Source organism: Sorex fumeus, unplaced genomic scaffold (genome assembly GCF_029834395.1).
Source record: "Sorex fumeus unplaced genomic scaffold, SorFum_2.1 ptg000032l, whole genome shotgun sequence".
NCBI lineage: Eukaryota > Metazoa > Chordata > Mammalia > Eulipotyphla > Soricidae > Sorex > Sorex fumeus.
The window spans coordinates 9,957,465-9,970,517 of record NW_026606089.1 but is presented as its reverse complement, the minus strand read 5'-3'; the positions used below and the strand labels follow the sequence as shown (position 1 = coordinate 9,970,517).

The 13,053-nt window shown below is 47.6% G+C and overlaps 2 protein-coding genes across 2 annotated transcripts in view; one reads left to right on the top strand and one right to left on the bottom strand.

Annotated features, from left to right (window-relative positions):
* Positions 1-6,675, bottom strand: part of PISD (phosphatidylserine decarboxylase) — a 37,654-nt gene extending 30,979 nt beyond the window's left edge. The window contains exon 1 of the mRNA XM_056116479.1: positions 6,580-6,675. Coding sequence (XP_055972454.1) covers positions 6,580-6,644 — 65 coding nt within the window. The 5' untranslated portion in view covers positions 6,645-6,675. The remainder of the gene's footprint in view (positions 1-6,579) is intronic.
* Positions 6,676-6,886: 211 nt separating this feature from the next.
* LOC130025709 (spliceosome-associated protein CWC15 homolog) lies at positions 6,887-7,922 on the top strand. Its single transcript, XM_056116483.1, has one exon. It carries the CDS (start codon positions 6,974-6,976, stop codon positions 7,667-7,669), a length of 696 nt encoding a protein of 231 aa, XP_055972458.1. The 5' UTR covers positions 6,887-6,973; the 3' UTR covers positions 7,670-7,922.
* Positions 7,923-13,053: the final 5,131 nt, after the last annotated feature.

Sequence of the window (13,053 nt, the reverse complement as noted above, 5' to 3'; positions counted from 1 at the left end):
AAGTGTGGAACCTGAGCACAGAAGCAACCCCTACTTCCGCCCTCCTCCAACCCCCCCCTCCCGCCCCCGGCGGTCTCAGGGTTAGGGCCACACCCAGCAGTCTCGGGGTTTGTTCCTGGCTCCAGCCCCTCCACTGACCCCACCTGACCAAGGCTTCTTCCCTACCACCTCACCTCTTGTCAAAGTCACCAACCACAGTTTGGGCTTCATGTTCTGACCTCTCGGCAGCATTCAGCACAGGTGATCCCTTTCTTGAATACGCTGATCCTCACCTGGCTTCTGGGGTGCTGATTTCCTCCCTACCTCTCCTCCTTTCCGCATTCTCCTTTGCTTCCTGACCTAGAACCCGAAGAGCTGGTCCAGAACTGGATGTTGTCTGTCTAGAGCTCTCTTCTAAAAGACATCCTTCCAGTCCAAGGCTTTAAATAGTACCAGGCTGATGAGTCACTCACTCACTGCTCCTCACATCCACTAATTTCATCTTGAAACTGGTTCTCCAAAACAGAATTCCTCATCCTCCCCTCACTCTGCTTCTCTCCCAGAATGTGCACCTGTGGTGAAGACTAATTATACGTGTACCAACTCTTCTTTTCAGGCACCCAGTGGGCCTCATTCCTCAGAATCCCTTGCTACCTACTGGGTTTGGCCACAAAACTGAGCAGTAACCAAATCTAGGCCCATTCAGGTTTTCCAGACACCCAACATCTGGCCTGTTCCGGCCTTTTCTCTTACAGCCTGCTTGATGCAAATACAAAGGAGGCAGGAGCAACTGGTCACTACTGTCCTGTCAGAGAGGCCCAATGGGGCATTTATGAGTAAGAAATCAACTTTTACTGCAGTAAATCACTAAAACGCTGAGATTTACCCATGAGAGCAGTAACACATTACTACAATGAACAAAGCTCTCAGAAGGAACTATAGTCACCCAAATGCACAAGAGCCCTAAGACTCATTCTTTTTCTTTCTCTTTTTGGGGTCACACCCAGCGATGCACAGGGGTTACTCCTGGTTCATGCACTCAGGAATTACTCCTGGTGGTGTCTCCAGCCCTCAAGACTCATTCTTAAGTCCTTCACTTTTCAATCCACTGGCAAGGCAAGAAGATTACCAACAAAATATATCCATGCCTATATATATATATATATATATATAAAATCTCCGTGCCTGCCTTTTTTTTCTTTTGGGGGGTGTGTGTGGGGTATCACAAAAGGCGATGCTTCTGAGTTACTCCTCACTCTGCACTCAGGAATTATTCCTGGTAGTGCTCAAGGTACCATGCGGGATGTCAGGAATCAAATTTGCGTCAGGCACATACAAGGCAAGTACCCTACACACTGTATTATCCCCCCCCTCCCCACCGACCCAGGCTATTTTATCAGATTTCTTCCTGCTTCTACTCCTGGCCCTCCTCCTACTCTCCTACAAGAAAAGCCAGTGAGCTTTCCTGAACAGACCAGCCCCTATGTAAACGGCCCCTGCTGACCTCTCAAAGGTCCCGTTTTCACTCTGCATTCTCATTTATTCCTCTCGGTACTCCTGAGTACACCACACCCACACCTGCTTCCAACTTTCTTTGCTATTTGCTCTAGCAAACAGGCACAGCTTTCTAATGCAGTTGCCTCTTCGTTCAGTGCTCTGCTCAAATGTGTTCTCCTCAGTTTGTTTTTCCTGGACCACCCTATGCCCTAGGGAGCTTGCCCATCTTCAGCATTCTTCAACTTTCTTTCATTTTCTTTATGACACTTTCACCTACCTGAAACAATACACACCAATATCTTTAAAGTCTGTATTCATTTTTCTTCTCTCTGAATTTCGACCTCACTGTACTCTCTGCTCCCTTCTACACTATGAACTTATGTGGACATCCAGCAAATAGGTGATTAAAGCCACAATTAGGCACTCAAGCCCGATCATGTGACCCCCCTCCCCCCCAGTACTGCCACTTACTGGTCTGTTCATGTGACTCAGAGCCATGTTCTGGATGAGCTTGGTAAATATCTAATTCCAAGCTTCAGTTTCTTCACAGTGAAAACTGGACTGCTGTCATTAGGCGTAATGCAATCACATAAAACTCTAAGCTCAGCTGCCTAGCAACTAGTCCCATATTAACATACTGCAAGTACGGAGCTGGTAATCCGTTGGCACATATGGGGAGGTCACAAGCCTAGACCTATACTATTCTATACAGAAATTTATCTTTTTTGTTTTTTGGACACAGCCAGCAATGCTCAGGAGTTACTCCTGGCTGAGCACTCAAGAAGTATTCCTGGGGCTGGAGCAACAGCACAGCGAGTAGGGTGTTTGCCTTGCATGCGGCCAACCCGGGTTCGATTCCCAGCATCCCATATGGTCCCCTGAGCACCACCAGGGGTAATTCCTGAGTGCAGAGCCAGGAGTAAGCCCTGTGCATTGCCGAGTGTAACCCAAAAAGCAAAAAAAAAAAAAAAAAAAAGTATTCCTGGTGGTATTTGGAGAACCATAGGGATGGGATGCCAGGGATCAGACCCGGTCGGGTGTATGCGAGGCAAGCGCCCTACCCACTGTACTCTCCAGTCCCAACAGGAAAAAACATCTTTAATATCATTCCTGGCAGTAACTTTTAACTACAGTCCTTACATCCATCCTGTGGTGCTCAGGGGACAATATGGATGCCGGGGATCAAACCCCCGTCAGCTGCATGCAAGGCGAGCACCTTACCTGCTGCACTATTGTTCCAGCCCCCTCTTTTGCTTTCTCAATTAGTGAAAGTTCTAAAAATGAACAAAACAATCAGGCAGATTGCTAAAGACTTTATCCCATACTTAGCTGAGAGTCTCCTCGCTCTTTAAACAGAGGGATAGGGTTTAATGTACTTGCAGGCAGTCTGGATCTCTGACACCACATAGGGTGCCTCCAAACACCACCTGCAGTGAACTCAATCCAGAACAAAAAGTAGCCCCTGAGCACCATCCTCCCCAAATAAAGGCCCATTCCAAATGTACCTTTTTGTTTTGGGACCACACCAGTGGTGCTCAGGGCTGACTCCGGCTCTGTTCTCAGGAATCATTCCTAGCGCTCCTACTGCGGGGGTGGGGGGGGATGCGCAAAAAGGGTGGTGGGGATCATACCCATGTCAGCCGCCGTTCTACCTCCCTGGCCCCTCATATACATATTTTAATTTCTTTTTTGCTCAGTCTTCCCCTCCTGGTAGGGATATCATAAGTATATCTGAATTAAAATATTGCACAAGTGATCACACCCTAGATGCCAAGCCTGTACTGTGCCTGACCTGGGACTAACCTGCCACACCTTGAAATGGTATTCAGCTTCGAGAGCTGCGCCAGCTGCTGAATCCGGCAGAGCGTGAAGCATCTGGGAATCTCTCCTGATCTTTTTTTTTTTGGTCTCCCAAGCACTACTCCCGGGGTCTGCAAGTACTCCCAGTGATACTTAAACAGCTGCTCCTTGGATCCAGCAGTACTGAGGGCCACCCCAAAGGTGCTCAGGCGACCATCTGGTACGGGAACTAAACCCAGGGCCTTTGCAAGGCAGGCACTCCAGCGCTCTCCCTGAGCTCTTTCTTCAAGCCCAAGAATTTCTATTTCTTTTCTGTATGGGCGGAGGGTGGATGTGTGGGGTGAGATACTTTTTGGGCTACATCCACCAGTGCTCTGGGTTCATTCCTGGCCATATACTCAGGGATCACACCTGGCAAACTCGGGGAAACATATGCAGGCCTGGGGACTGAACCTGGGTCAGCTGCATGCAAGCAAGTGTCATTTCTCTTGCCCGTTTCTTCTCCCTTTTTAAAAATAAATTAATAGGGTCTTTTTTGCTTCTTTGTCTGATTGTTTGGGGGCCATACCCAGCGATGCTCAAGGGCTACTCCTGGCTCTGCAATCAGGAATCACTCCTAGCAAGGGAACCATATATGATTCCAGGAAACAAACCCAGGTTGGCCAAGTGCAAGCCAAGCGCCTAACCCAGTGTACTATCTCTTTGACCCTGAAAGAGTTCTAACTGAAAGAAATTTAGAGATGTGGGGCTGGAGCAATAGCACAGCGAGTAGGGCGTTTGCCTTGCATGCGGCCAACCCAGGTTCGATTCCCAGCATCCCATCCCATCCCTGGTGAGCACTGCCATGGGTGATTGCTGAGTGCTGAGCCAGGAGTAACCTCTGTGCATCGCTGGGTGTGACCCAAAAAGAAAAAAAAATTAAAAAAAAAAAAAGAAATTTAGAGATGTGAGGGGAGGGAGAGAGGGAGAGAGTGGAGGAGGGGGAAAGATGAGAACACGGCTTGGAAAAGCAAGCAGAGAGAAATCTCTGTTTCTAAGAAGCATCTGTCCTACTCTTTTATCAAACATGGTCCTAAATTTATCACCCACAAATTCTGATTTCTCTATTATCTGTCACTAAGCTCTGGGAAAAGTTCCCTGCAATGAGGCGTTCTTAAATAACTCACAAACAGTATGTTATTTTACTCTTAAAAATCATGAAAAAAGGTCTTTGGGGACTTTTTGCAACTCGATACAGTTCTATCTTAGTATGTACCTTCGAAAATGAACATTTCCTACTGTATCACGAGGAGACAATGTATGGCTTTCCTTCTTAATTTCCATCTATATTTTTGCAATCTTGGGGACCAAACCCAGGGTCTCACAAGTTCCAGACATGCACTCTACCCACCAGTCCTCTTTTCCTTTCCTTAATGATGGTGCAAAAAGTACACGGCCCCTCCCCCATCCATTTTTAACTATCCCACAGCCAGTGGGAGAGGGGGTGGGTAGAACACTGTGCCATTCCCCGCCACACTCCTGGAAATGACCGAGGCAGATAAGTCAGGTAACGGCCCTTGACAATGAAACTTAGGTCAACAAAAATTCTCAGGCTGATTGATCCACCCTGTGGATATGGAGAACAAGACCTGATAAGACCTTCAGCAGACCTTGAGGAGATTGGACCCCTCTCCGTGGAGTTCCTTAAACCTTCAGACCTCTCCCTAAATCCATCTAACTTTAGTTGATTCAGTCCCGAGAAGACTCCAGAAATGTTCTGGATCAAGACAACTTATAAAAGAGCCCATAAAAGCCACCTTGAGCAAAGAAAAGGCACACATATGCTGCCCAAGCACACGTGCTGCTTGTGCCCATGTGGCCAAGCATATGTGGTGCTTGTGTTGCAAGCACATGTGTCGCTCGCATCCCCCCCTCTTGAGATGTGTACTTTCATGCTTTCATGTCTAATGCTGGGGTGTGTATAGGAGCTCTCTACGCCCTTGGAGAAGCCTGGGCTCTCTCTTGAGCACGTTACTCTTCACTCTCCCACTTTCTCTTCCTCCGTCCCTTCAAAAACCTCCAAACACAATCTGTTGTACATATAGATCGACAGATAGATTGATACACCCTTTAGAAGTGACTATTTTTAGTCTTTCTAACGCCTCAGAGTTCAGATGAGTCCTCCGCTGACTCATAAACAGCACACCTAAAAGTAACACTGAAACCATAAAATCCTCCCCATCCAAATTTGAAATTACCACTACACAGCAGAGTCCTCTTCTGGAGTGAGCCACACAATTTCTGAATACTTCATGATGGGACAGTGGAGCTTTCATGGCAAGGACCAGTGACTGTTCCTGTTCTAATTCAGTATCCTTTTTTAACTTCCCCAAATTACAGGTACGTGACCTCTGGTAATGGCTCAAGCCTTGGTCAACACTAGCAAAATGAATCTCGGAAGCAAAAAGACCCCTCAAAGAGGGGTCAAAAAGACCTCTCAAACCTTGGCTCTAGGAAAAGCCACCGAATCATGGCTACAATTAACATCTTGATCCATTTTCGACAGTCCAAAATGTTCCCAGACTATTTCCGAATTGAAAAAAAAAATTAAAAAGTGCCTTCAGGACAAAGTTAAAAGAACTTACTTGCCCGAACAAACGAGGACCCGGGTTCGAATCCTGACTCTGCTACAAATTAGCTGGGGGAAAGGAAAACAAGACCCGTCCTGCTTTTTCAGGGTTTCAACTTCGCCAACTTCAAAAAGAACGAGCTGGATACAGACGAGCCCTCGGTCTCTAGTTCTAGAACCCAAGAGTTCTAGAACCCACGAGTAGAGCGTGAGCAGGACACTATTTCGAAATCACCGAATTCAGCCCCCGCGCTTCAGAGTCAGGCTCCGAGGCTAAAGTCATGGGGCTCCAACTCAAGCCCCTTCCCACATCACGGTGCCCCTTCCAGGCTCACGAATTCCCGTGGGGGAGACGCCCCCGCCCAGCTCGACTTCCATGCTAGTGGTGGGCATGCCGCCTACTCCACCTGGTCTGCTTTCTAGTTACTCTCGCCACCATCGCCTTTGCCCCGATGCGATTGCACTGATCTGGGGAATGCGACGTGAAGCAGTTTAGCGCCAAATCCTAAGTAAAACACGAAGCTTCCTACGTGGCGGCAGGAGCACCTGCTCCCCTAGCTCGTGGTGAAGGTGACTCCCGTTTCCACAGTGCTTCCCCGAAAGAGAACTGCATCGAGAAGCGCCTCCCCTCCCCCGATCCCGGCTTGGCCGAGGCCGCCGCCCACCCTCCAGCAACTTCTCCGCGTGGCCCGTACCTGCTTTGCCGCGGCGCGACCCCGCGCAGCAACCTCGGACACCACTTTCCCACGGACGCCGCCATCTTGTCTCCTCCTTCTCGGCGGGCCACGCCCCCTTCTGCACGCGAGGCGCACGCGTATGACGCCACAAATCCAGAGCTCGAGGGAGCCAATAAGAAATGGAAGCTCGGTAGGCGAGGCCTACAAAGCTCCACCCCCTCGCTGCGCCGCACCCAATCCCGTGCCTCGTTGAAGATTTAGGCCCTTGTTCCGGAGCGTCTCGGGGAGGCTGACGCGTCGCGCCGTAGCGGACTTGAGGTGGCCGCGGCCGGTCGTCCCTTCGGAGCAGGCCTGGGCCCGGTGGCTGGGGTTGGTCGGCGGCGGTGCCAGAGCGGTGGGTAGAGCCTGAAAGATGACAACCGCGGCGAGGCCAACGTTTGAACCTGCGAGAGGAGGGAGAGGGAAAGGAGAAGGGGATCTGAGCCAACTCTCGAAGCAGTATTCAAGTAGAGACCTCCCTTCTCATACCAAGATAAAATACAGACAAACCACTCAGGATGCCCCGGAAGAGCTTCGGAGCCGAGACTTCCGGAGAGAGCTGGAGGAGAGAGAGCGAGCCGCTGCCCGGGAGAAGAACCGAGATCGCCCCACCCGGGAACGCACCACCTCCTCGTCGGTGTCCAAGAAGCCCCGCTTAGACCAGATCCCCGCCGCCAACCTCGATGCGGACGACCCTCTCACCGACGAGGAAGAAGAAGATGGAGATTTTGAAGAGGAGAGCGATGAGGACGATACTGCAGCTCTCCTCGCCGAACTGGACAAGATCAAAAAAGAACGCGCCGAAGAACAGGCCAGGAAGGAACAGGAACAGAAAGCTGAAGAAGAAAGGATTCGGATGGAGAATATCCTGAGCGGCAACCCGCTCCTCAATCTCACCGGCCCGGCCCAGCCTCAGAGCAACTTCAAAGTTAAGAGAAGGTGGGACGATGACGTCGTTTTCAAGAACTGTGCAAAGGGCGTGGATGATCAGAAGAAAGACAAAAGATTTGTCAATGACACGCTGCGGTCCGAGTTTCACAAAAAGTTCATGGAGAAATACATTAAATAGCTATGGCCGTTTTATGTGCTTCATTAAAGGCTGTAAAATGTAAACGATCGCTCTGACTTGATTTGGTGACTGTTTTCCACCCCAGCCAGACTCTGAATGGTCTTCCTTGATTTTAATCCCCCGGTGCTTTTTTTTTCCCCTCTCTCTCTACTAGTGCTTCTTTAAGTGTTTTTTGCTTTTTTTAGCGTGGGAAAGGAAATCTGCTTGTAATACTTTTGGTGATCTAAATTAAATAAATGTAGGACCTACCAGGCTGGTTTGGATACATGTGAGCGGTGGTGGCTTAAAGGGGGGGACTGCACAGAGGTTGCTGTTACCTTACCTTGTAGTCTGTCTGCAGTCCCAGAATATGCTAGAAAAGTTGTGTTACCCAGTGTCTGGGAATCTAGGAACTCAGCTATGTTCTTTATTCCTGGGTAAACTGAGAATCCACAACTCAGCATTCTGGGCATTGTATGTGGCAGGGTCTCTTCTGGTCATTTTGCTTGTGTGATCTGATTGCTCTAATGCCAGAGGCAGGCAGCCTTAAGTCACCTCAAAAAGCAATTAGTCAGGAAATGAGGCCCTTGGTGTGAAGATGGTCTGCAAAGATTCCTGGTCTGCTACTTTCCTCCTTTTTTCTTCTTTAAAAGGCAGAGATTAAAGTCTGGCAGCTAGATCTAAAAACGTAATCCTCATTTTAAAGATAGAGAAACCAAGAGTCAGTGAGATTAAGCAGCAAATATTCTCAAAGGCTGTGAATCCAAAAGCCAAAATTTGGATGTGCATCTCTGAATCTAAAACCCGTGATCTAAATATGCTTTATTTTTCTTGGCAAGGGTACATCTGGATGTGCTCAGGACTTAACTCCTGGCTCTGTACTCAGGGATCACTCCTGGCAGGGCTTGGGGGACCACATGGGGTGTCAGAGATCGAACTTGCATTGGTTTCGTGAAAGGCAAGCTCCTTACATGCTTACTAACTCTCTGGCTCCCCAAAAAGATGCCTGGAGTCTGGCTGGATTTTAGTTCCCCAAACGGAATACAACTCTTATTTTTTTTTTGGGGGGGGGGAAGAAGGGGGTTGCAGTCACACCTACCTAGTGGTGCTCAGGGGTTTATTCCTGGCTCTGCTTAGGGATCATTCCTGGCGGTGCTTGGGGAACAATATGGGGTGCCAGGGAGTTAAACCTGGTTGGCATGTGCAAGGAAAGAGCTTTATCCATTGTACTGTCTGGCCCCTGCAACTGCTTTTTATCTCTGTCATGTCTCCTAAAGAAGGTTCTTTTGAGGTAATCCATTTTAGAGACTTCTACCCCTCAATTATATATTTTAAAATACATGTATTTTAAAATGTATTTTACAGAGATAGGATTAACCCCTTTGATACGTAATATCAAATATGTAATGTGTCAATCCCCTTTGATATGTAAAAACTTAGTCTGGTTAGATTAGCCTATATAGGCAAATGTCTGTAAATGTTCGCCCTTGCTCTTCCAATGATTATTGGTTTAAGGCAATAAATACGAAATATTCACTGTCTCTATCAAATATTGTTGATAGAGAATTGGGACTTCAGTCCTCTAGCCCCATGGTGTTCCTATATCCATCTTGTCTTTTTTATCCTTGCAGCATCCCCGCTTCAGAGCTCTTTACCTAGGGTTCTAGAACTGCCCTATAGTGAGTTTTAAAAGGCATCAGGTTTTGCAGGGCCTGGGAGATAACGTAGGTATCTGCTATGCATGTGACAAACCGCTGTCCTACGTACTTCCTAAGCACAGAGCCGAGATGTTCTCAAAACCAAAATAAATAATTGGCTATATTTTAAATTTTATTTAATTTTTGGTTTGGGGTAACATCTGGCACTGCTGAGGGGTTACTGACTCAGGGATCAATCCTGGTGGTGGTGCTTGGGGAGTCATATGGGATGCTGGAAATCGACCAGATTGTCCATGTGCATGGCAAATATCAGGTTTCTTTTTTAATGGGGTGTTGGGTTAATCCTGTCTCTGTGTTTAAGAGTGATCCCTGGTGGATCCCTCCTGAGTGTGGTGGTGGTGGTGGAGGAACCATATGCTCTTGGAGGATTGAATCAGGATTGGCTATGAGGGAAGCAAGCGCCTTCCTTACCTTCTGTACTATCTCCAGCCCTTGGATATCAGGTTTTCTCCAGGAGGAGGTTTGTGGCTCGGCAGTAGAGCATTTTTCTTATATGAATAAGGCCCTGGGTTTGATACGTGGCATCAGGGAAAAAAATAAGAAAAGAACCGATTTGATTTCAAAAACCTAGTGAGAGTGTAGAATACAGAAGTAGTTTTACCTTTCATTTGAGAGCAGAAACTCAACATGGGGGAGGATATATATTAGGTCCACACCTGGCTGTGCTCAGGGATCCAGCAGGCTCAGGGAGACCATATGTGGTGATGGGGTTGAACCCAGGTCAGTTGTGCTGCATGCAAGACCTTACCCACTGTACTACTTCTCTGGTCTGGTGGGGGGAGGATATTTTAAAATAATGTGTGGGGTCAGAGTGATAGTACAGTGGATGGAGGTATTTACCTTGTACATGGCTGATCAGGGTTCAATTCCCAGCATCCCATGTGATTCGCAAGCACTGCCAGGAGTAACCCCTAAGTATCAATGAGTGTGGCCCCAAAACAGGAACAAAAACAAAGTATTTGGGGGGCCGATTTTTTTTTCTTTTTGGGTCACACCCAGCGATGCACAGAGATTTCTTCTGGCTCTGCACTCAGGAATTACTCCTGGCTCCTGGCGGTGCTCAGGGGACCATATGGGATGCTGGGAATCAAACTCTGGTTGGCCGCGTTGCAAGGCAAACGCCCTACCCGCTGTGCTATCTCTCCAGCCTGGAGGGGGGGGGGGGAGGCGATTCTTAATACCTGAGTACTCATTATTACTATATGAAATTTGTGAAATTCAAATTGCATTCAATGTAACCTTCTTAGGAGAGTCTGATCAGTTACATTTAGGAATAACCCCAGTCAGTTCCTAAGCACAGTGTCTGGTGCTAATGCAGATAGTGTGAACAGTACAGACTATGTACAATCCTCCAAAGGCTCTTCTCTGACTCTATGTTGGAAGCCCTGAAACATCATTGTCATTCTCGCCTGCCAGAATGGCCCACATTACAATGGAAAATTCAGATATACCAAGTTCCCTATAGGTCCAGGATGGTGCTTGAAACAAGTCCTCCACTAACTAATTATGTGACCCTGGTTACATGAATTCACTCTGATATATGGTGACTTATCTAGATATTGCTTACCTCAGGATGAAATAATGCAATACAATCAACAGTGGTTGGGGTGTGCATTTCTTCCCAGAAGTCCTTCCTGCCAGCAGGGGGCAGATGTACTCTAAGATTTATGGAGGAGAAAGCAAATCTTATGACTTAGAGTTCCACTTCCAAAGCTGTTACACAAACTGGATAGTATTGGCTGAGTCACACTATAGATTTCATGGATCCTGGGCACTTTTGCTTTCATGAATCCTCTCCTCCATTAAAAAGAAAAATTCAGATTTACAATTGTGTTGCTGTAAAAGGTAAAGACAACAGAATCCAGGCCTGATTATATTCATTTCTTTTCTTACTTAAAATCAAGAAGACATTGATAGGCTGGAGAGGTAGTTTAGTGGGTAAGGTGCTTGTCTTGCAAGCAGCCAAGAGTTTGATCCCTGGTACTCTATGTAGGTCCCCAGAGACTCTCCAGGCATGATCCCTGAGTACAGAGCCAGGATTAAGGGGGATTAAGGGATTAAGACTAAACACAGCAGGGTGTGGCCCCCAACAAAAATAAAAATCCCAATAATTAAGAAGACATTGAAGTGAACCCCCCAAACGTGGTGATCCCGAGTAATTGTTCCTCTTGCGCCTTCTACTGGCAAGTTAGAGCTCAGTGGCACAGAGGGTCAGGATTTCCCCACCCTGATGCCCTAGAGAAGCTGGTGCTTTGGAGTGTCTGCATCTGAGCTGGGCCTTTTAGAAGCAGTGGGTGTTCGCTTTCTTGGGCTGTCAAAACAAATACCATAGACTAGGTGGTTTAAACAGCAGAAACTATTTATTTTCACAGTTCTGGAGTCAGACCCTTAAGATTGAATTGCCAATAAGTTTGGTTTCTTGGAGCCAGAGTGATAGTATAATGGGTAGTTCTTTTACCTTGCATGCAGCCCACCCGGGTTCCATCCCCAGCATTCCATGTGGTCTCCTGAGCACCTCCTGGAGTGATTCCTGAGTGCAGAGCCACGAGTAACCTCTGAGCATCACTGAGTTTGACCAAAAAAGCCAAAAAAGGGCTTACTCGGGGAGAGACTCTTGGGGCCAGGAGGCGTATATGGCGCTGGGGATCAAAGCTGGGTCAACTGTATGCAAGCGCCTTATGTGCTGTACTCTCTCCCCCACCCTAGTTTCTTTCCGGGGGAAGCAGGCACACTCAGCGGTACTCGGCTTTACTCCTGGATCTGTGCTTGGGAGGTCACTCCTGGCTTGGTGCCTGGAGGTTTACGTGGTGCTCTTCCCACCCCCTTGTGATGCAAGGGATTAAACTGGGCTAGGCCACAGGCTTCTAAATCCCTGTGAAATTGCTCCAGCTAGGAAGTGTGGTTTCCTCTGGGAGTTTAGGGTTCAGAGCTTCAGGTCCTATTCCTGTGTTCAGAAGTGACCCCTGCTGGTGCTCAGGGCCATACAATTGGGATCTGGGTCTTACTGCTACAAGGAAAGTACCCATCTCCTGTGTGATCTCCAGTTCTGCACCCTCTTTTTTTTTTAAGAATACCAGTCTGATTGCATCAGAACCTACCCTAACGGCATCATTGTGGCTTAATCTCCTCCACTAAAGCAATATCCTTAGTCAAATTCTATAGGTTGTTGGTGGTGGGGGGGGAGGTTAGAATTTCAGTGTATATTTTTAAAGGGGTGCATAGAAATCAACCCACAACACAGACCTGGAGCAGTTGTTGAATTACTCGGTTTAGCTTTTTTTTTTTGCCACACCAGGCGGTGCTCAGGAACTCCTGGCAGGGCTTGGGGTACCATATATAGTGCAAGATCTGCTGTGTGCAAAGGCAAGTGACCCACCGAAGGTACTATCATTCCGATCCCTATTCAGATCCTGTTTAAATGGGGAAGCATCTGCTAAATGACCACTGGAAAATTTTATTTGGGAATGATTGTTTTTGAACTTCATAGTATGCAACATTTTAAACATACCAGTCACAGAACTTCTTGTTTTGAACTAGTTAATAATAGTAATAGCAACAATACTCAATTTAACAATAGGCCAAAGACTTGAATAGGACCAGAGTGGTAGTACAGCAGTAGGCGCTGGTCCAGGTTAGATCCCTGGCACCCCATAGGGTCCCGAGCACTGCCGGGAGGGATTCCTGAGC

Excerpts from the sequence above, each read along its gene's own strand:
- LOC130025709 (XM_056116483.1), top strand. The coding sequence starts at position 6,974 with ATGACAACCGCGGCGAGGCCAACGTTTGAACCTGCGAGAGGAGGGAGA.